Source organism: Hevea brasiliensis, chromosome 5, assembly GCF_030052815.1.
Source record: "Hevea brasiliensis isolate MT/VB/25A 57/8 chromosome 5, ASM3005281v1, whole genome shotgun sequence".
Lineage (NCBI taxonomy): Eukaryota > Viridiplantae > Streptophyta > Magnoliopsida > Malpighiales > Euphorbiaceae > Hevea > Hevea brasiliensis.
Genome location: NC_079497.1, coordinates 8162867 through 8184830, shown reverse-complemented (window position 1 = coordinate 8184830; position 21964 = coordinate 8162867). Strand labels below are relative to the sequence as shown.

Genomic DNA, 21964 nt, shown 5'->3' with positions numbered 1-21964 from the left:
ATATATATTACAATTTTAATAGTAAAATAAAATTTTAAGTACATTTTTATAACATTTTTTTTCAACAAGCACGAAGTATTCTTTAATGAGAGTTGAAAGCTTTATGCTCACTGTGCCGTCGACTGCGGTTTTTTTTTTTAATTATAAAGTTATGAATAATTATTTTTAATATTATTTATATTTTCTCGTCTTTATAAAAATAAAATTTTTGAAAAAATAAAAAAATTTATTTTGCACAAGTAAATAAAACTAAAAATTTGAAGTGGACAGTGGAACACACGCACTACTGATTGCGTGGGTGTAAAGCTTACCGCCGTCAGAGACTTAGAATATGGTCTGTGCGTGCCCTACGATAACACGAAAACTTCTTCTCAGCGTTCTTTGAAGAAAAAGAAAAAATCTGTTCTACGCGCCACATTGACTTTCTAAATATGTGGAAGTAGTAAGCAGCGACGTGTCATATTGAAGGCAGGAAAATCCCATGATATGCCCTGTAATAGAAACTTTATCACTTAAACTGGGAAAATTAAATATAAATTATAAAATTGATACCTAAAAACGATAGGAATATGTCATTTCAATAAAAAGAATATTTCAACGATATTTAATTAATTAGGTATGAAATTAATGATAAATATTAATATTAATACAGTTGTACTGATGGCCCACATGTAGGCCCACAGCTTATCTATTTTGAATTTTCTTGTAAATATATTTATTAGTTGGTCATGTGATAACAAATACGCCAAATTTTATAATTATTTAATATATTTAAATCTATTAATATAGTCCTTAATTTTTTGATAAGCGTACCATTAATTGCATGTTGTTTATATAGTACGCTAAGGTGGAGTATATGTTGAATGAGAAATTTGTCATACTAATTGAAATTACATCTAAAATTATAAGATTTTAAATTTAATTTTTTTTTTTAATATAATTGCCTCTCATCAGAACTATAAATTATTGTAATTTCAGCCATCTCAATGTCGTGTAGAGTTTGCTGGTAAGGAGGCTTTCCCATTCACATCAACACTATAATTGGTATATCACATCAACACTATGATATTAATAAGAAGATTATAAAATTTCATTGATGGGGAGAATAATTAGAAGTTGATTATTAATTATTAATATAAAATTGCTCATAATAATAAATGTGTATTGTATTTTTTTTTTTTTTATTATAAGAGATAATGACATTGCCTCCACTAATGAAGATGGCATAATGTGTCATCCACATTTGGTGAGTAGTCTGTTTCTAATCCAACTATGGGCCAAATTGCTTTGGTGTGAAAGAATATGGCCAACAACATAGATTCCAACATTCTGAGGTTCAAGGCAAATCTTGATTAGGACCTAAATCTCTTTCTTTTAACTCAATGATCAGTCAAGCATATTTTCTAACCTCTGTATTAATAATTTTTTTTTTAAAATTTCCAACAATAAAGGAATTTTTTTTTCTTGTTCTCCACTGTGAAGGTGTGATAGAGGAGGAGAGACCAAAAAAAAATGACAAGGAAGGAAGTGAATCACAGAGTTTACAACTTTTAAATATTCAGGAAGACTTAATGTCTAATGAAATTGAATGGCGAAAAAGATATATAGCCAACCCCAACTAATTTGAAATTAAGATTTTGTTGTTGTTGTTATTGTTTTCCCTCATTTTCTATCTGGTTGTTATACCTAATTGAGGCATGAAGGCTGCTAATATGTCAGCTTTGGATTATCCCTTGCATCAAACCTCAAGGTTTCTCTTTACTAATAATAGAGCATTTCTTGGTTCCTTAATCAAAATATTCCTGCAAATTGCAGTACACTAAAATCAACATTTCAATTTTTTTCCCCTTCTTGTGCAGCACTTGTATCTTGGTGCACACTATTTGAGTATTCCTTGGTGCTCATAGTCTACAAAGAACTTTTTATAGTGCAATGGAAAGGATTGATTGATTCTCCCAATTGGCCCACAAGGGATAGAGTTATTTAATTTCTAAGGTCACATAACTATGTTCCAACATAACTTTACCTGAAAGAAAAGAATAAATTTCAGAAAGCAACTTTTTATTTCTCACTGATATTTGTAGATATGGCCTATATATATATATATATATAGCTTGGCAGAATGAAAATTCATATTGTTCCATAGTTATGGCTGAATCAGAAACATATTCAACTTTAGGATTATATGATTCGGCTGGAAGAGATTCAGAAAGACCTCGGGTGTTAGTGCTTCTTGCATCTGCTCTTGAGAGGTGTATTCAAAAGAATGAAAGATTGTTAGATGGATCAAGAAGGAAAGATGTTGTTACAGTCTTCCATGGATCAAGACCACCTTCTTTGAGTATTAGACTGTACATTGAACGCATCTTTAAGTACTCCAAGTGCAGCAATTCTTGCTTTGTTGTTGCATACATATACATGGAGAGATTTCTGCATAAGATGGATGCATATCTTACTTCCTTCAACGTGCACCGTCTTCTGATCACAAATATCATGGTAGCTGCAAAATTTTTGGATGATGAGTAAGTACATGCATCATTAAACCCAGAATATGTTTAAATCTAGACTACTTTTGAAATTTCTTGCTAAAGTTTGGATTTTTCATCAATTCGGTCAAGAAATTTGTTGTTTCTTGAGTATGAAGTTGCTTGTATTCTCTGTTTTGGACTATGCTTACCTTTATAGATGAACTTTCACGGGGAATAATGAATCAGGTTCTATCTTTGATCTTTCTTTGATGTGCCTAATTCCATGGATGATGAGTAAGCCCAATTCTCAGGTTTCGTGGGTCATTCTTTCAACTTCTTATTCAATGATAAATCACAGAGCAGACTAAATTTCTTTATAGGATGTTGAAACCAAAATCCCATATTAGATCAGAAACAAAACATGAATATATTGTTTGATTAATAACATAATTAAATCAGAAATGATTAAGCACAATATTAGCTGCAAAAAAACTTATCAAACTTCTAATTTGTAAGGAAATAATGAGCTAAAGTTTGCCATAACTTACTCATCTCCCGGTTTTCTTTCTCATCTTCCATTGCAGGTGTTATAACAATGCATACTATGCAAAAATAGGAGGAGTAAGCACAGCAGAAATGAATAGAATGGAGATGAAATTCCTGTTTAATTTGGATTTTAGGCTTCAAGTAACAGTTGAAGGGTTTAGGAATTACTGTGTGAAACTAGAAAGGGAAGGTGGTGGAGAGTGCCTGATTGACAGGCCCATCCATGCCTGTGGTCCCAAAGAAGAGTGGCAAAACAGAAGTGATACTCAAAAAGCATCAACCTATGCTACTTACAGCCGCAGGACCATTTAATGAAATAACTATCTTGTCTTGCTACATGCACTCAGAATGAACCAGAGAAGGGCAAAATGGATTGCAGAGACTCTCTCTGACTTCTTTACTTCCACCAGAAAGAGGGAAAGAAAACCAAACTAAACTGCAAGCAATGAATTTCTTACAAGCATGTGTTGTTCCCTTTTTCTCTATACCTTTTTCAGGGTATGTTTGCAAAAAGAAATCCCTCTCTTTCTCTCTCTCTCTCTCTCTCTCTCTGTGTATCATCTGTATCAACTTCAACCATACTCACTCTTTCAAAACAACCAAAGGGTATTGTTCAATAAATGAAGACCATACAAAGCTTGGGGAATTCCCATTGTTTGAATGAATAAATTGGATACGAATAATGTAAATTTGGTCTAAGAATTCCCTTATAATCGCTGTTTATCCAATTGCAATAAAAATTTCATAGAACGCTCACTCCTGAGACTTGGCAGTTTTGGTTACAGGAGCTTGTGCATGGACTTGATTATTTCATTTTAATAAATTCGTCCTAAAATTGAGAAAACTTTTGTGTTTAAATCCACAAATGGTGTGCAAACATTATTCTTTTTCTTAGTTTTCTGTGTTTGTTTATTTTTTCCTTGGAGGAGCAAAAGAAAAAAAAATTGTCAAGCATTCTTACATATTTTCTGTTTTTCATAGTTTAGCCAGCCATCTTCATGCTACTGCGTTTTAGGATTCCAGGATAGATGGCAACGGCATAACAATTCCCGTCCCAATTTAGTTGCAGAATCGAGACAGTCTCAGTAAGTGAACTTTGCTCCTGCGTTTTGCTTCAGTGAACTTTGTTCTAAGCCTCTTCCTAGAGGACCCTCCACCACTGCCACCTCCAAATCCACTTCACTTGGATTTGACACGTCCTGGACATAGAAAGATTCACTGTAATTTTATTTTGGATTCCATGTCGGATGATGAATTGTTGATATATTGTCGAGAATTTTATGTGAAGACGAGAATTCAGTTTATAGGAGAGAAAAATTTAAGGAGCTTTTTTACTAAAATTTAATCGAGTGTCTGAATAAATTCAGTACGCCAAATAATTATTACATATTTATGTATATAAACCAAAAGATCAAGGAGCAAATCGACAAAAATATTATATATATTAAAAAAAATGAATTTATTGTGAATTTTCCTTTTTAGAAGTCATTTCTCAATAGTAAGGTTAGAATCGTTGCCAACAAAATGAGTTGTCCCTTTAGTTTCATTTCTCCCTTAGTGTCAAATGAGGATCGATGTACCTGTGGGAACCTGACGATTTGGTAGCTTCGAAAACTCCGTCAATCGCGCTGAATTTATGTGATTCACTGTGAGGAAAATAAGACGCCAAAAAATACTTTGATTTTGCAGGCAGCTGGCAGAGCAATGGCCAAGAAAATCAGCAGCAGAGGGTGCTAGATGAAGACTTGGAAAAGATCAACAGCAAGATGATGAGAAACCGGGAGGGTAAGTGGATGCAGAGTTTAATAAGAATGGACTAAAATCACAGTTGTTACCCCTCGAAACGCTAGAATGCAAAACCAAATTGGGTGGAGAACGCTTTCAGAGCAGGGGAAATTGCGAGAGTGATTGAAATTATGGTCAGACGGTAAAAATATCATTTAGATGCCATTGAGAAAAATAATTTAGAAACAAAAAATGATTGTTTTGAGATTTTAAAAGGTACAAGGGGGTAGGGTGATACCAGCTTAAATTGAATTTGTCGTTAAAATAGGCCATAATACATAAATTATGGTTTACACGGGAGGAAGGATGCCAGCAAAAGAAGATAGAAAGTGCATTTACCGAATACCAAGCGCACCATATCATAATCGCAAACACGAAAAAGCCCGTAGCAAAAATTTTTATCATTGCACAAGACCTGCAAAATAACTAATTTCATGGTACATATTTCTGCAGTACATTCAACTGGTGAAACTCTCCCATTCAAACTGTTAAAATCCTGATGTCAAAAAATTTTCAAGTTTACAAACTAATGGGCATCAGGATAAATGCAAATTCTCTTGCCAATGGGTAAATTTCCATCCTTCAGCCAGATGTACTTTTCCTTGCAGCATAGACACGGTATGCAGCCAGCCCGACGATGGCCACTGCAGCTCCAACTACATCAGCAAAGCATAAAAGTTAAAATGTACATAATTTTGTGTGCAGAAGTAACATCAATAAGTTGGTTATTCAAACGAGGATTGATCAACAGAGAAGACCCTGAAATTTAGTCAAAAGTGATTTACTACACAACAGTAGAAATGTCTACCAGCACAATGGCCCTTGCTAATGCAATGAATATGACTTCACAATTCCAAACCAGTTGCATTCTATGATTCTAATCCTTCACAAAATTCCATTTATGAAACAAACTTGGTCCAATTATAGAATCAAGTTATATCACCAATAGCCAAAGATAGCCATTGAGCTTTGCAAGAACACAATGGCTATCTTCAAACTGACAAACTCCTAAAATATAATAAAATTTTCAGCAGTACTATTATAAAGAGGTAAAGACCTTAAAATCGTGTAGACTAGTAGAGGGACATATACTACCACACCTTACAATAGTTTTGACAATAGTAATAGGAGAATAGAAACTGAAAATTCCAATTCCCTGAGTGAGAAAGTCGTCCAAAGACTGATGAAATTCCAAAATTCAAGTGCTAAAGGCATACCTGAAACAAACATAAGAGAACGATTGATGAGTCGATTGTATTGCTTGCGACTTCTCCCTGCTTCTGTTTCAGGAATACTCAAATGAGGATGTTCAGCTGCATTAACAATCCTGCGGAAGACACTATTGGTATCACCCATTTTGGAACTGATGGGAATAGGAGCCTCAATTCCCATATCCTGACTAACCTACAAAAGCCAAACATTACAATGAAGATGGTTATTACAATGTCTCATTCAGCCCTTAGCCCACCTCACATAGTTTTGAGAAAACTAATAAAGAAGGCTGTTGCTATCAAGAACAAAACAAAGACAGACATGATTAGTTTAGGCGACCAAATCAGTAGAATAGGAAACATGAAAATTATGCACCTCTTACACCAGCCAGTCAATTATTGCAAGAAACCATATTGACAAGAAATTGATAAAGCAAAAGCTTTCAAACCAAAAAACATAGGTGACAAAAAGAAACTTAGTCAACTTGAGTACATGCAATAATAGTCAATGTGGAAAGTAAAATACCCTTGTAGATTCTTGTATTGCCATTGGAAAAGAATTTAGATCATCTTTAGCTGCAACAATTAGGCAAGGCACCTCATAGCCAGTATCCTCACCATGACCAGCAACTTCAACAAGCAATTCAGTAGCTCTCCTCCATGAGGACTCATCAGAGCTGCAACAGTACTCAATCTTTAAATAGGTTGAAATTATACTTAAAAATGCTGCTGAGGCAGCAGCAGAAAAATTAGTATCAACAATTAACAGTGATAACAGTTTTACTATGGTCACAAAGAATCGAACATCCAGCAATAGGCATCTCTCTCTCTCTCTCTCTCTCTCTCTCTCTCTCTCTCTCTCTCCCACATGTGGCGTGCTGTAGTGAACAGCCATTGAGATGCTAATAGGCTGTTAGTCAAGTAAATTAGCTATTCCATTGTAGCTGATATAAACAGCAATCACGTATAAAAGGAGAGAGATTGATCAAATAACAGAATTGGAAACTTCCCTCTTTTCTTCTATTCTCTCCATCTTCCCTCCTCTGTTTCTGTTCTCTTTTCTATCTCTTTACTTCTCTCTCTCACTACCTAAACACCCCTTGTTGTGGCCAGCTCATAACATGTGCTCACATGCTTACACAGGGAAAGCCATTCAATTATTGCTGCTTCACAGAGAAATCACTATGTTTCACCTTGTGGGTGCCTCAGGGTGAACCTCAAGATGTCTCTTAAAACACAGGTTAAATCACATGAATCCAAAGAGTTTTCAAATCTTATGAACCAATGTTATGACTACAATCACCACTCATTAGATGACTAAATTCAACAGGTGCTTAATCTTTACCTGTCATGAACAAACACTGCTATGTCACATGATGCCAGAGACTCCTTATCGGACAGCAGTTTCTTAACTCCTTCCTCAGGAATTTCTTTCAAAATAAGGGTTTTCTTAATTCCCTGCAAACAAAAAATCATAAACCTTCGGAACAACCACAAAATGGGTAGCAAGGTCAAACTTGAATGGCATGGCATGCCAAAGACTCTTAATGAGAACCACAACACCAAAAGATGTTCCACACTCCTCCCCTTAATAAAAACCCAAACTAGGGATAGGGAGCATAATCTGCTCAATAATATTCATGATGCACAATGCAACAACACTTACCCCAGGTAGATCAACAACATTCACTGCATAACCCTCCTCGGTAGTCAAAGAATCATCAGCAAATGGCCTGCATTCACAATAATGAACAACGAAGGTATTGAATTTAATTAATGAATACCAATTGCAAGAAGGAATGTTGACCGATTGACCTTTTTTTTTTCGAGTTCTCAGATATGGATTTAGAAATTAAACCTTCCAACAAAAGAATTCAATAACGCAGACTTCCCAGCATTCTTGGGTCCAAGGACAAAACATTGGAAAACATTTCTTTCTGTTTGTTGTTTCTTGCGATCTAGACGCCGTCTCCTTGTTATACGGACAGCAGCAGAAGGATCACCAGGATATCCAATGTAGATCAAATTCTCCACAGCACGAGAAGGATCTAGAAGTGTCATAAGGGCCCACTGAAATACATTTATATTTATCAAACATACAAAGCCATTGCATGAAATGAAAGTATTCTAGCTGCTCAAATGCTGCTATTATTTACAAAATGTTAAATTGATCAGGTAACCATCATCATTTCCTCCCGGGTGGGGAAAAGTAACAAATCAAGCAGGATGTTTTAATAAATCAGGGTGTATTAATGCTGGCCTAATATGTATTTAAATAGGAAGAACAGTGGTAGTTGACATGCATCACATGTTCAACAATGAAACTTCATCACAAGTGTACTGGCTGGGAATAGCAAATCAAATTAAAAAGGGAAGAGTGGGCCATGCAGAAGGGAAGGCAATTGAGTATATTAGCACAAGCAAGCATCATGGAGAGAGAGAGAGAGAGAGAGAGAGATATTAAGCATATTATATTAATACCTCTGACAAAAATGCATTAACTGATAGTCCACCCAATGCGGTTTTCTCTGCAGCATCCTTGTATGGAGCTTCATCCCAGGGGCTGATGTTGAAAAGACAAGTGTCAAAGGCAACATACTAATAATGCCACATTGACAGAATAAAATAGAAGATATAAATAAAAGATATGTTCTTATCAAGAGAGGAAACAAGCTTTTAGATGGCAAAATCCTTGGTTAAAGCCAGCTTATCATAATAGCAATCAGAGAATCAGAAACATGAATCAACGATTATGCATAAAGGCAGCTTCATCATGTTCATCCGAATTAATGTGGATGAATGATTTTAATGAAAGAACTCAAGAAATTCACCATAATCAAAGAAATCCAACACCAAACAAAGAAAGAAAACATGCTAAACCATTAGATTAAAAGACAGATTATCAGAGTTAAAAAGATTTGCATTTCAAACTAGTGAAAAGAATTAAAATAATAGTGATGATGACTCAAAAGAAAGCTAGTGTACCTTTCTGGTGCAGTAGAAAAGATGTCCTCAAGTTCTACAGGTCGCAGGTTATTATCCTGTTAAAACAACGTACTTGGATAAAACAAAAAGAAAATTAACAATGCAGTTTAAGTAGTTACTACTCATCAAAGAACAGATAGAAACGTACGTAATCACTATCGAACAACTCGTAGATAACCTTCAAAAACTCGATAGTTTCATTTGTAAGCTCCACACTCTACAACACATGAAAACTAAATGTAAGCAATTTAACAAGCACATCATGGAGTAAGAAAAGAAAGAATGATAATACAGCCATATAAATGCATAGAACATGTCCAAACAGGAGCAAGTAGAAAGCCATTCCTAAAGATGATTAAAAAATATAGAATTGAAGATCCCATGCATATGAACCATAATTACAACAACTTAAGTTTATCAAAGTTAGGAATTGTGCTTAGGAATGCCTTCCTCTGTTCCCATTCAATTCAAGAATTGAGACAACCTAATGTATTGAAGCCCAAGGATGATCAGGGATAAAAAGAAGATCACTAGCAAGTGCCATTCGGATGTGAATTCCGAATTGCAACATGGCCAATGTGTTAATCACAGTTTACCTTAGTGAAATGTTACCTGATCAGGAGCTCGTTTGAATGTTGGAATTAGCTCATCAGCAAGTTTGATATCATTGTTATATCCGAATTTTCTGAGGACAGTCCAAGTTGTCTCAAGACGTCCTTTTTCTATAAAAAGTGCATGGAGAAACAGGAATCCTGTGAGAGTAAGACCTCGTTCATTGACTCCTCTATCAGTGGCTCCTCCACCAGGTAACTTTTCTTCCACAACCCTCTTAACACCTATGATTTCGGAAGGTTGTAATGGAGCATTGAAGCATTTGACCTGATGACAAGTATAACATTAGATCCTTGACAAAAAGTAGAAAAAGAACACTCTAAGAACTGTGACTGTATGAATATCCAACCACAACCCTTTGCCAGGTGCCCAAGCCAAGGCTTTATCTTTACTCTCTGCCAATGCAAGGAGGATGTATTACTAGTCCATAAGACCAGTGGCAAGACATTTTAATCTCACAAACTCTGAAGACTATTTTCAGATATAAGAAGGTTGATTTTGCAATGCCAGGCAATAATGTCGAGGCACATCAACCCCCCACCTATACAAAAGATGAGCAAATGGGAAAAAATGAGCAAGGACTGAGAAATAGATAAATCTACCTGAAAATCATTTAATTCTGCATCACTGAGGGCACCATCCCTGTCATGATCACAGAGAATAAAAATACGCTTCAAGGCTCTCACACACCTAGGCTTCAAAGTTTGTGATTCCTGATCGAATAGTGGACCAGTTGGGTGAAGCACTGCTTTTTGGGCATAGTAGAAAACCTCAGGGATCTACAAAGAGGGAAACCAACTTATGATTAGATCATTAATCAAAGAACTCCAAAGCACTGCTCAAGATCCCCAAAGAAAAGTGAGTTGAAAAGGGGCTGCTAGAACATATCAGACCATAATAGCAATATTATTTTATTCTAAAGATTGATGCATCAGTATCCTACAAAGCAATTCAAGATAAATAGCAGCAACAAGAGGGCATCAAAACATACCTGAATATGTTTAAATGCTGAACACTCGATGCAAGTCTCAATTTCCCGAAACTGTTGCATTATTGGTGACATCACTTGCTCCAAGCTCACCTGCTGGCTCTCATCCCTTAAATCCAGCTTGCAACCCACCACTATGACTGGCACCTTCACCTGCTTATTGTTTATAAATATGCATTAGAAATACATATAAATATATGCCCTCTGTGTGTGTATGTGTTCTGCGACTCCATCTGTTCCTACAAGATAAGATACAGTTTTGACAAACAATCCCAGGAGAAAAGTTCCCAAAGTTTCATCCACTTTTTTTTTTTTTTTTTGGTATTAGTGAATGCTTATCAGATAGCAATACAAAACCGCAAACCATTTTATTCAGGTTTAACAAAAACATGTGCCTATTCACTATTATATATTTGGATAATTTCTTCCTGCACTAATCATTCAAATTTCTAACGGTTATGTTCTTTCGAAAATAAAAGATAGAAACCTCCAAACGGCGAAGCTCTGGAAGCCAGAAGGTACTCAATCGATCAAGAGTCTCTGGCTTGTCACATGCATAAGTAAGAACAACTGCATCAGCTCGCTTTAGTTCTTCAGCTACTTTACCAGAATCCTCAACTCTGAATCACATGTACAAATTAATGAACAGTTCATCACTTGGGAGAATGTCTAGATTTAGAAAGGCAAAAATTAGAATACCAAATCTTATATGTCACAACTTTTTCATGCCAAATTGAAATTCACACCTCAATTCATCTATTCCAAATAGATAAGTTAAATCATAATGATCATGCTTCTTTTACCGGGCAACAAACATCTTGATGCCTGTTTCTTCCAGAACCCAGAAACACTTAAACAGAATCAAAACATGTTCAGACGCAAAATCTATCATAAATAATAGGTTTTTAAGCCCTGCCGGGTTCCAAGTAAATAAAACACCTCACTGTCCACATATATACTTTTCCATCTCAGTTCTCTGTTGTGCGGAGAGAAAGAGAGAGAGAGAGAGAGAGAGAGAGAGAGAGAGTAAATACCTAGAGGAAGTATCGATGATAGTAACGGGTACCCGATCAGGGTAGAAATCCTCAGGCAGCCTAGTGGGCGGCAGAACCGGCGGGACATTGGCCGGAAAAGTGTCAGCAGCAGCGGTGACTATCAAGCTCGACTTTCCAGTGCCCCGGTCTCCAGCCACCACGATACGGACTCCATTCTTACCGCCAGGGTTAGTGGTTCCAGCTGCAGCTTTCGTCATTTATATAACTAAAACACTGTAAAACGAAATCAACAAACCTCACTGATTGAAACTAACAGATACAGAAGCACAATCGAATAGATGCAGAAAAGAATGGCAAAACGCGTAAATAACCAGGGAAAAGGGTCAAAATTGGGATTGCAGGATAAATTGAGAGTTAAGAAACTGCATAAAAGTCCTGCAACGTAAAATATCGACTAGTATTCCCAGCAGAAGTTTGTAGATTTTGGCCATTTATGCAATGAGAAAATAAACTGAAAAATAGAGAAAAATAAAAATTAAAAAAAAAAAAGTGAATGTGGAGATTTGCACCTTGTAGATATAGTGGTGATAAGGATTTAGAGAGGCCACCAGAAACCCTAGTTTTTGGGGTTAGTGGTCGGGGTGGCTATGAAGTCTTGAAGGAGAAGAATCTAAGCAGCTATGAAGGTTCAGGAGAAAGTTAAAAATGCAACTGTACAGAAGGATTTTTTTTTTCTTTCTACCTTTTATTGTTTAAAAAAATAAAATACAATATTAAATCTAATTTCTTGCGTTGACTGTATCTTGTAGTATGGTTTTATGCTCCTCTGTCACACACAATAGCACGTTTGTTCTGTGCTTTCAGAATAATAATAATTTTATTAATCTTTTAATAAAAAACGAGAAAATTAATATTTAGTAATAATGAGTTTGTTTCTGCAATTTAATTTTTATTAAGTAAAATAATTTTTTATATTTATTGATTATAAGTTTTAATGATAAAAATATTAAATAATAAAAATAATTTTAAAATTTTTTTAATAATATTATAATAATAATTTTTGCTCCCTAACCTCTAGGCATTTCAATAAAAAGTCATTCTTGTTGATAATACATGTTTCAATAAAAAAATTTAATTTATTTTGCATAAAAATTATTAGAACTAAATGAATGATTAAAATATGTATTTCTTTTAATTTTAAATTATAAAATATATGCTCAATTAATGAATTGTTAATTTAGTAGTAGGTCTTATTTAATTATGAAAAAAAAAGTATTATATTGGAGTTTCAAGTTGTCATTTCCATTAAAATATTATTGAAATTATTAGAGTATATTTCATTTTTTAATTTAGGAAGAGAAAAATGGCAAAGGGTTGGTTAAAAAGAACAATTAAAGTAATTTAAATTTATATTATAAGGTCATGTTTGGTTTAATGTATTCAAAATTATAATGTAATTATTATTAAATTGTATAATTAATTATATTATTTAATAACATAAAAGGTTAATGTAATAAAATGATAATTATATAATATAATTAATTATACTTAAGGTAATATAATGATCATTTTATATAAAAATTAATATAATTATAATTACTTAATTATAATTTTTATATTTATTGTCAACACTACATCATCATTACTATTCGTCCACCACTATTATCTCCACCATCACTGTCATTCTATTACTACTATCGCTATCACTAACACTTAACCGTTCACCACTTATCCACAATTATCTCTACTGCTAGTTGGCCATTATTTCACGTTGCCACCACCACCTAACTACTATTGTTACATTGCCTCCACCACTATAACCACTTAGTTAGCACTACCATTCAATTATTAATCACTGTAATTATTATCATTTTATTATCAATACCATAAATAAAATAAATATTAAATCGAAATTATTATTATATTACATTACTTACATTTTTATTTTGTAACCATTCATAAGAATATAATAGCAATTTTATTACATTACATTATAAATTTAATTATATTACATAATTAATTACATTGAATTACATTACACCAAACGAAACATAAAGGTTAAATTCTATGTTACATTTTTCAAAAAAAAATAAACTTTTACGTTGCCTTAGCAGCTATGTGCCATGATCATTTAGTAACATTATGTGGTGGTTTTGTAAGCGGTTTAATGCTATTTCAAGCCTTCTAGTGGCTGAAATTCTAACTTGCAGGGAAGCAGTGGGATGGGCTCACAGCAGAAGAAGTTTTAGGTGCATATGGGTTGAGGGAGACTCACTCTCTCTTTCTTAAATGGGGCCCTCCTTTGGAAATCTCTAATTTGATTATTGATATTCTATGGCTAACTGAGAGTTTTGCTGAGCTTAAGTTTCTTTTTATTAAGAGAGGGTGTAATAGAGCAGATCATAACTTTGTAACTAAAGCTATGCCTGATATCTTTCACTTGCAATTTTAATATGCAAGTTAACTTTACATCAGGCTTTTTTTGTGTTTTTCAAAGGTAAAGAGGATTTCATTATACAATAGGTCATACAATTTTAGGGCTCAAAGCCCAAAAACATGAAATACTTAACCTAGCCCTAGTTCGCCTAACAAGGTTCAAGTTAATTTTACAGAGATTTTTAAAAAAACCCAACAACTCTTAACCTTAGCCAGCCTAAAACAGGCACAATGGACCCAATCCAGGAAAACCTTGTACTATTTTGATTATCCACCCGACAATCACAAACAATATCGCCGTAGCCTTCCGAGCTTCTGGGGCTCTCGAACAACGTTTCAGCGGAATGAAGAACGCTAATCACAAGCTACCAACGCCATTACAGATCAACCCAGCCAAGAACCGTTTAATCCTCCCAAGTAACTTTTTGCTCCTTTATGATCAATGAAGATTCACATTGAAAAAAAAAAAAAGATGTTAACTCCACCTGTTCATAAGGCTCAACTTTAATGGTCACATTGTATAGGGCTGGCTCTTTCAATCGCAAGCATTTCAATTTTCATTTTAACCATCATATAATTGACTTTTGAAATTGAGATCAAACCACTAAAAGGGTTAAATATAATTAAATAAAATTTGAAATATTGAAAATAAACTGTAATTAGGCCATATATAGAATTTCTCCATCAAATTTAATTTTCCTTTTATTATGGATTGGGCTAACGGATCCTAGGCCCATGTAGAGGTCCAATATCACCCCAATAAAAGGACTGCTATCATTTTAACCTTTTTATGGTTATTTTGTTTTTAAAATTTCTATTATATTTTCATTTTTCTATAGAATATAATTTATTTTTTTCAATAATTATTTTTAGATGAATTAATAGTGTTTGATGTATTAAATGGAAAAAATAAAGTATAAATAAAAAAATAGAAATAAAATAACTGTAAATAGATACATTTATTTATTTTATGATAAAATGTTTAATTTAATTTTTTATTTATTGGAGAAATTTTATTTAATTTATTTTAACTATTTATTTAAATTAATTTAGAAGTTCTAATTTAAATTTATTTTAATTTAAAAATTAAATTTATAACTAAATTTTTTATTTTTTATTTCTTAAAAAATTTAAGAAGTTGAATCTCTAAGTTGAGGTATTTTGGGTGAAATTAAGCCAGAAACACGAGCTCTTAGTGTATTCCGTCAAATTCCACAGTCAATCGCCGTTAATTCACTTAACATCATGTTTCTTCGACTACCAAGAAAACGCCAACGAATGCATATTGTTTCCATCATTTTCCCATGCCTGCTCGTTTCATTTTCTCTGTTTCTAGCTGCCTCCCTTTCTTTTTCTCTCGACTATCATTATAATCAACATTAATCTAATTTTTTAAGTGATCCCTACCTCAATCTCTGATTTTGAAAAGGCCTGAGCTTGCTTATAATATTTGGAGACATGGGTGTTGATCTTGAATCTCTTTCAGAGGCAACCTCTGGTGCCATTGGCTCCTTGCTCAGTACGACGATCTTGTACCCTCTTGATACATGTAAGACCAAGTATCAAGCCGAGGTTCGTGCTCACGGCCAGCGAAAATACAGGTTAACCCATCTCTCTTTTTCGCGCGTTTATGCTCGTTTTTCTTATCATAGTTTTTTTTTTTTTTTGATCTGGGTATGCGTAATTCTGTTGCGTGATCATGATCCATTGATCATTTCAATTTGCTAGATTCAAATTCTGTGAGTTTTTATGTTGTGACGTAGACAGTTTTAACCTATGGACTGTGGAGTTCGCTTGATTACTTACTTTTGAATTGAATCTATTTTGCATGTGTGCCTATTTTGTTGCTTTTAGCTAGATATCTCTATTTCCGTTGAGGTTCTAGGTATGCTTGATAGATTACTGATGTAAATCCAAGACTGACTTGACATAGGCTACAATTATAGTTCTTAATCAGGAATTTGTTTTCCCCGAAAAGCTATATTCTTCAAGTATGGGTTGTGTTCTGATTGGTTGTGGCAATACCCTTATGATTTTTGGTGGGTTAAGTATGTAATGACTCGAGGTGTTTGACAGCTTTGGGCATTATAATTGAATTCTAAAAACTACTTGCAGAGTCAACTGTCCACGAGATTGAATAAAGTAAACATTGTGATTTCTCAGTCGGATGCTTTTAGAATTTTTTTTTTCTTCCTCTTTTATTGATTACTTTTTCAGAACTATTCAAAAGGGAATAGATGGAATGTAAGGATGGAAATGTCTTATAAAATGATTGCTTGCTAATGAAACCTTTTGGATGAACTGAGCTGAAACAAGATTTGCATTATCAGATGAAATCTTATTCTATCTCTGTGGTGTCTGTGCCACTCAATTTTCTTTCTATTTTCTTTTTCCCTTTGGTTGAACCATCTTCTTCTTCTTCTTCTTCTTCTTCTTCATCCCTCTCTCTCTCTTTTTTTCCCCCCATTGATGGGCGTGAGTTTGATGTTTGTTGTATAGACCTTGGACCTTATTGTTGTGGATCATTCATAACTTCTACAATCTCCAAGGTGGTTTATAGCTTAAATTTTAGGCCAAGTGCAACGCTTAAGAGCAGATTTTAATAGTTTATAATTTTGTGGCTCATGTAGGCACCTTTCTGATGTTTTATGGGAAGCGCTATCCAATGGGCAAATTCTTTCATTGTATCAAGGCTTAGGGACCAAAAATCTGCAGTCTTTCATTTCACAGTTTGTCTACTTCTATGGGTACAGCTACTTTAAAAGGCTATATCTGGAAAAAAGTGGTTTCAAAAGTATTGGAACGAAAGCTAACTTGATTATTGCTGCTGCTGCTGGTGCTTGCACTGCCATCGTGACTCAGTTGTGTCATTAACCATCATTTTCCAAGTCAAGCTGTCATTTCCTGAACACAATAAAAAATGTTTAATGCTGTAACTTCTGTCTTAAAAAAATTACGCACGTCCAAACAGGAGCCATATAAACGCATAGAACATGTCCAAACAGAAGCAAGTAGAAAGCCATTCCTAAAGATGATTAAAAAATATAGAATTGAAGATCCCATGCATATGAACCATGATTACCACATCTTAAGTTTATCAAAGTTAGGAATTGTGCTTAGGAATGCCTTCCCCTGTTCCCATTCAATTCAAGAATTGAGACAACCTAATGTATTGAAGCCCTAGGATGATCAGGGATAAAAAGAAGATCACTAGGATGTGAATTCCAGATTGCAACATGGCCAATGTGTTAATCACAGTTTACCTTAGTGAAATGTTACCTGATCAGGAGCTCGTTCGAATGTTGGAATTAGCTCATCAGCAAGTTTGATATCGTTGTTATATCCGAATTTTCTGAGGACAGTCCAAGTTGTCTCAGGACGTCCTTTTTCTATCAACAGTGCATGGAGAAACAAGAATCCTGTGAGAGTAAGACCTCGTTCATTGACTCCTCTATCGGTGGCTCCTCCACCAGGTAACTTTTCTTCCACAACCCTCTTAACACCTATGATTTCGGAAGGTTGTAATGGAGCATTGAAGCATTTGACCTGATGACAAGTATAACATTAGATCCTTGACAAAAAGTAGAAACAGAATGCTTTAAGAACTGTGACTGTTTGAATATCCAACCAGAACCCTTTGCTAGGTGCCCAAGCCAAGGCTTTATCTTTACTCCCTGCCAATGCAAGGAGGATATATTACTAGTCCATAAGACCAGTGGCAAGACATTTTAATCTCACAAACTCTGAAGACTATTTTCAGATATCTGAAGGTTGATTTTGCAATGCCAGGCAATAATGTCTAGGCACATCAACGCCCCGCCTATACAAAAGATGAGCAAATGGGAAAAAATGAGCAAGGACTGAGAAATAGATAAACCAACCTGAAAATCATTTAATTCTGCATCACTGAGGGCACCATCCCTGTCATGATCACAGAGAATAAAAATACGCTTCAAGGCGCTCTCACACCTAGGCTTCAAAGTTTGTGATTCCTGATCGAATAGTGGACCAGTTGGGTGAAGCACTGCTTTTTGGGCATAGTAGAAAACCTCAGGGATCTACAAAGAAAGAAACCAACTTATGATTAGATCATTAATCAAAGAACTCCAAAGCACTGCTCAAGATCCCCAAAGAAAAGTGAGTTGAAAATGGGCTGCTAGAACATATCAGACCATAATAGCAAGATTATTTTATTCTAAAGATTGATGCATCAGTATCCTACAAAGCAATTCAAGATAAATAGCAGCAACAAGAGGGCATCAAAACATACCTGAGTATGTTTAAATGCTGAACACTCGGTGCAAGTCTCAATTTCCCAAAACTGTTGCATTATTGGTGACGACACTTGCTCCAAGCTCACCTGCTGGTTCTCATCCCTTAAATCCAGCTTGCAACCCACCACTATGACTGGCACCTTCACCTGCTTATTGTTTATAAATACGCATTAGAAATACATATAAATATATGCCCTCTGAGTGTGTATGTGTTCTGCGACTCCATCTGTTCCTACAAGATAAGATACAGTTTTGACAAACAATCCCAGGAGAAAAGTTCCCAAAGTTCCATCCACTTTTTTTTTTTGGTATTAGTGAATGCTTATCAGATAGCAATATAAAACCGTAAACCATTTTATTCAGGTTTAACAAAAACATGTGCCTATTCACTATTATATATTTGGATAATTTCTTCCTGCACTAATCATTCATATTTCTAACGGGTATGTTCTTTCGAAATAAAAGATAGAAACCTCCAAACGGCGAAGCTCTGGAAGCCAGAAGGTACTCAATCGATCAAGAGTCTCTGGCTTGTCACATGCATAAGTAAGAACAACTGCATCAGCTCGCTTTAGTTCTTCAGCTACTTTACCAGAATCCTCAACTCTGAATCACATGTACAAATTAATGAACAGTTCATTACTTGGGAGAATGTCTAGATTTAGAAAGGCAAAAATTAGAATACCAAATCTTATATGTCACAAATTTTTCATGCCAAATTGAAATTCACACCTCAATTCGTCTATTCCAAATGGATAAGTTAAATCATAATGATCATGCTTCTTTTACCGGGCAACAAACATCTTGATGCCTGTTTCTTCCAGAACCCAGAAACACTTAAACAGAATCAAAACATGTTCAGGCGCAAAATCGATCATAAATAGTAGGTTTTAAGCCCTGCCGGGTTCCAAGTAAATAAAACACCTCACTGTCCACATATATACTTTTCCATCTCAGTTCTCTGTTGTGCGGAGAGAGAGAGAGAGAGAGAGAGAGTAAATACCTAGAGGAAGTATCGATGATAGTAACGGGTACCCGGTCAGGGTAGAAATCCTCAGGCAGCCTCGTGGGCGGCAGAACCGGCGGGACATTAGCCGGGAAAGTGTCAGCATCGGCGGTGACTATCAAGCTCGACTTTCCAGTTCCCCGGTCTCCAGCCACCACGATACGGACTCCATTCTTACCGCCGGGGTTAGTGGTTCCAGCTGCAGCTTTCGTCATTTATATAACTAAAACACTGCAAAACGAAATAAAAAAACCGCACCGATTGAAACTAACAGATACAGAAGCACAATCGAATAGATGCAGAAAAGAATGGCAAAACGCGTAAATAACCAGGGAAAAGGGTCAAAATTGGGATTGCAGGATAAATTGAGAGTTAAGAAACTGCATAAAAGTCCTGCAACGTAAAATATCGACTAGTACTCCCAGCAGAAGTTTGTAGATTGTGGCCATTTATGCAATGAGAAAATAAACTGAAAAATAGAGAAAAATAAAAATTAAAAAAAAAAAAAGTGAATGTGGAGATTTGCACCTTGTAGATATAGTGGCGATAAGGATTTAGAGAGGCCACAAGAAACTCTAGTTTTTGGGGTTAGTGGTCGGGGCGGCTATGAAGTCTTGAAGGAGAAGAATATAAGCAGCTATGAATGTTCAGGAGAAAGTTAGGAATGCGAGTACACAGACGGATTTTTTTTTTCTACCTTTTATTGTTTAAAAAATAAAATACAGTATTAAATCTAATTTCTTGCGTTGACTTTGTCTTGTAGTATGGTTTTATGCTCCTCTGTCACAGCACATTTTTTTTTTTTTTTCAGAATAATAATAATTTTATTAATCTTTTAATAAAAAACGAGAAAATTAATATTTAGTAATAATGAGTTTATTTCTGCAATTTAATTTTTATTAAGTAAAATAATTTTTTTATATTTATTAATCATTAATATTAAAATAATAAATTAATTTTAAAATTTTTTTAATAATATTATAATAATAAAGTGTCCCAACCAAAATTTAATAATAAAGTTTTGTCTTATTGTTAAAATTATTATTAAATTTTTTTTTAAATATATTAATTATATAGTGTTAAAAAATAATTAAAAATTAAATTTAATTAATATTAATTATAAAAATATTAAAATAATAAAATAAATTTTTTTAAATTATTATTTTTAATATTATTTAAAAATAATACTTTTATTCAAAAAATAATTCCAACCCCTAAAATTTAATGTTAGACAAAACTTTATTTTCACTTTCTTGTCTTCTTCGTCACTGGCTAAGGCTATTTGACATTGTTATTAAAAGTATTATTAAAAAAGTTATTTTTAAATATATTAATTAAAATATAATTTAAAATAAAATTTAATAAATTTTAATTATAAAAATATTAAAATAATAAAATTATTTTTTAAAATTATTTTTTTAATAATATCTAAAATAATACCTTTATTAAAAAAATAATTAAAATTCTATAAACTCATTTTCAAATAGATGCCTAACTCCAAAGCTGCGGCTCCTATAATTAATGAAAAAGGTTTATATGATAATGGATTTGACTCTTTTTAAAATGATAATTTTAAAATTAAAATTTCCTATAATATCTCGTTAAAATAAATAAAATATAATTAATTTTAGTTTAAAACAAATACTTAAAATAATTCTTTGTAATATGCAATATGCAAAATAAAATTCTCAGTTTGATTATCATAAACCATTAATCGTTACGAGTCTGATCTATAACTGTAATCCACGTGTAAAAATCTCTAAAATTAATTTTAGAAAGGAGATAATGCTACAAGTAGAGTGCTAGCTCCTTTTCTTTTTTGGTGGCCACAATCTTTAATGAATGTCAAAAACATGACTAAGGTCCCACAGCACTGGCTGAGTATAGAGTTTAATTTATTATAATTATTAATTTAATTCTTTAAATTAATTATTTACGTACTAATTCTAAAGAGTTAAGTATCTCGTATTTTAGTTTATTTTTTTAAATTAATTCATTACATATTAATACTAAAAATTTAAGCTTTATTTATTTTATAAAAAATATTTTTTATATTTTTTAATATTTGAAGCACTCAAAAAAATTAATTAAAGAAAAATATTTTTTTAGTCAAAGTGAAAATTAAAATTTTATTTATTTCACAAAAAATGACTTGAATATAGAAAATATTTTTTATTATTTTATTATAATATTAAATTAATGATATTTATTTATTTCATATATGTATATATGTATTTATACTTTAATAAAATTTTTAAAGTTTAGAAAGTGAAAAATAACTTCTTCTTTTAAAAAAGGGTGGAGTTATTTTTCTTAAAAATAACTTAATTTTCCTTTGACTATGAATGTATTTTCTGTTATCAATTTTCATGAGTGTCCCCAAACACCATAAAATATGAAAAAAAAATATTTTTCGTAAAATAAATAAAGCCTACGTCATGATTCATAATTTCAATTTTTTAAAAGAAAAAGTCATTTTCTATTTTTTAAATTTGATAATCTTATTATAATATGAACACATCTGTACATATATAAAATAAACACATATCATTAATTTAACATTATAAATAAATAACGAAAAGTATTTTTTATAAAAAATATTTTATATATATATAAATTATTATTTTGAAATAAATAGAGTCTAAATTAATAAAATTA

At 33.3% G+C, this 21964-nt stretch overlaps 5 protein-coding genes across 7 annotated transcripts in view; 3 read left to right on the top strand and 2 right to left on the bottom strand.

Moving 5' to 3' along the window:
* The first annotated feature begins 2016 nt into the window (after nt 1–2016).
* LOC110644494 (cyclin-P3-1) lies at nt 2017–3764 on the top strand. Its single transcript, XM_021797302.2, has 2 exons — nt 2017–2522; nt 3053–3764. The coding sequence occupies exons 1-2, from the start codon at nt 2149–2151 to the stop codon at nt 3324–3326; spliced, it is 648 nt and encodes a 215-aa protein (XP_021652994.2). The 5' UTR covers nt 2017–2148; the 3' UTR covers nt 3327–3764.
* A 1421-nt stretch (nt 3765–5185) lies between these two features.
* On the bottom strand, nt 5186–12374 carry LOC110644499 (mitochondrial Rho GTPase 1). 2 transcript variants are annotated; one of them, XM_058146815.1, is made up of 15 exons: nt 12160–12374; nt 11630–11863; nt 11083–11215; nt 10599–10748; nt 10210–10386; nt 9608–9874; nt 9144–9212; nt 8996–9051; nt 8492–8573; nt 7869–8080; nt 7677–7743; nt 7356–7468; nt 6537–6687; nt 6017–6203; nt 5186–5455 (listed from the first exon to the last, which is right to left on the bottom strand). In XM_058146815.1, the coding sequence occupies exons 2-15, from the start codon at nt 11845–11847 to the stop codon at nt 5382–5384; spliced, it is 1956 nt and encodes a 651-aa protein (XP_058002798.1). In that variant the 5' UTR covers nt 11848–11863; nt 12160–12374; the 3' UTR covers nt 5186–5381. The 2 variants fall into 2 exon arrangements, with proteins under 2 accessions (XP_058002798.1, XP_058002799.1); XM_058146816.1 differs by having other exon boundaries at nt 9174–9212; nt 12160–12359.
* Nucleotides 9078–21964, top strand: part of LOC110644503 (uncharacterized) — a 43575-nt gene continuing 30688 nt past the window's right edge. The window contains exon 1 of the mRNA XM_058146820.1: nt 9078–9095. The gene's annotated coding sequence lies outside the window, so the exon portion shown is untranslated. The remainder of the gene's footprint in view (nt 9096–21964) is intronic.
* Nucleotides 15244–16962, top strand: LOC131179888 (peroxisomal adenine nucleotide carrier 1-like). Its single transcript, XM_058146821.1, has 2 exons — nt 15244–15627; nt 16657–16962. The coding sequence occupies exons 1-2, from the start codon at nt 15485–15487 to the stop codon at nt 16898–16900; spliced, it is 387 nt and encodes a 128-aa protein (XP_058002804.1). The 5' UTR covers nt 15244–15484; the 3' UTR covers nt 16901–16962.
* LOC110644500 (mitochondrial Rho GTPase 1) lies at nt 16721–19995 on the bottom strand. 2 transcript variants are annotated; one of them, XM_058146817.1, is made up of 7 exons: nt 19835–19995; nt 19304–19537; nt 18774–18906; nt 18297–18446; nt 17908–18084; nt 17306–17572; nt 16721–16930 (listed from the first exon to the last, which is right to left on the bottom strand). In XM_058146817.1, exons 2-7 carry the CDS (start codon nt 19519–19521, stop codon nt 16916–16918), a joined length of 960 nt encoding a protein of 319 aa, XP_058002800.1. In that variant the 5' UTR covers nt 19522–19537; nt 19835–19995; the 3' UTR covers nt 16721–16915. The 2 variants fall into 2 exon arrangements, with proteins under 2 accessions (XP_058002800.1, XP_058002801.1); XM_058146818.1 differs by lacking the exon at nt 19835–19995 and adding an exon at nt 19636–19757.

Excerpts from the sequence above, each read along its gene's own strand:
- LOC110644499 (XM_058146815.1), bottom strand. The coding sequence starts at position 11,847 with ATGACGAAAGCTGCAGCTGGAACCACTAACCCTGGCGGTAAGAATGGA. Across the intron at positions 10,387-10,598 it reads CAGCATTTAAACATATTCAG|ATCCCTGAGGTTTTCTACTA; the intron begins GTATGTTTTGAT and ends CCCTCTTTGTAG. Across the intron at positions 9,213-9,607 it reads TCAAACGAGCTCCTGATCAG|AGTGTGGAGCTTACAAATGA; the intron begins GTAACATTTCAC and ends CATGTGTTGTAG.
- LOC110644500 (XM_058146817.1), bottom strand. The coding sequence starts at position 19,521 with ATGACGAAAGCTGCAGCTGGAACCACTAACCCCGGCGGTAAGAATGGA. Across the intron at positions 18,447-18,773 it reads CAGAGCTTCGCCGTTTGGAG|GTGAAGGTGCCAGTCATAGT; the intron begins GTTTCTATCTTT and ends AACAATAAGCAG. Across the intron at positions 18,085-18,296 it reads CAGCATTTAAACATACTCAG|ATCCCTGAGGTTTTCTACTA; the intron begins GTATGTTTTGAT and ends CTTTCTTTGTAG.
- LOC110644494 (XM_021797302.2), top strand. The coding sequence starts at position 2,149 with ATGGCTGAATCAGAAACATATTCAACTTTAGGATTATATGATTCGGCT. Across the intron at positions 2,523-3,052 it reads GCAAAATTTTTGGATGATGA|GTGTTATAACAATGCATACT; the intron begins GTAAGTACATGC and ends CTTCCATTGCAG.
- LOC131179888 (XM_058146821.1), top strand. The coding sequence starts at position 15,485 with ATGGGTGTTGATCTTGAATCTCTTTCAGAGGCAACCTCTGGTGCCATT. Across the intron at positions 15,628-16,656 it reads CACGGCCAGCGAAAATACAG|GCACCTTTCTGATGTTTTAT; the intron begins GTTAACCCATCT and ends TGGCTCATGTAG.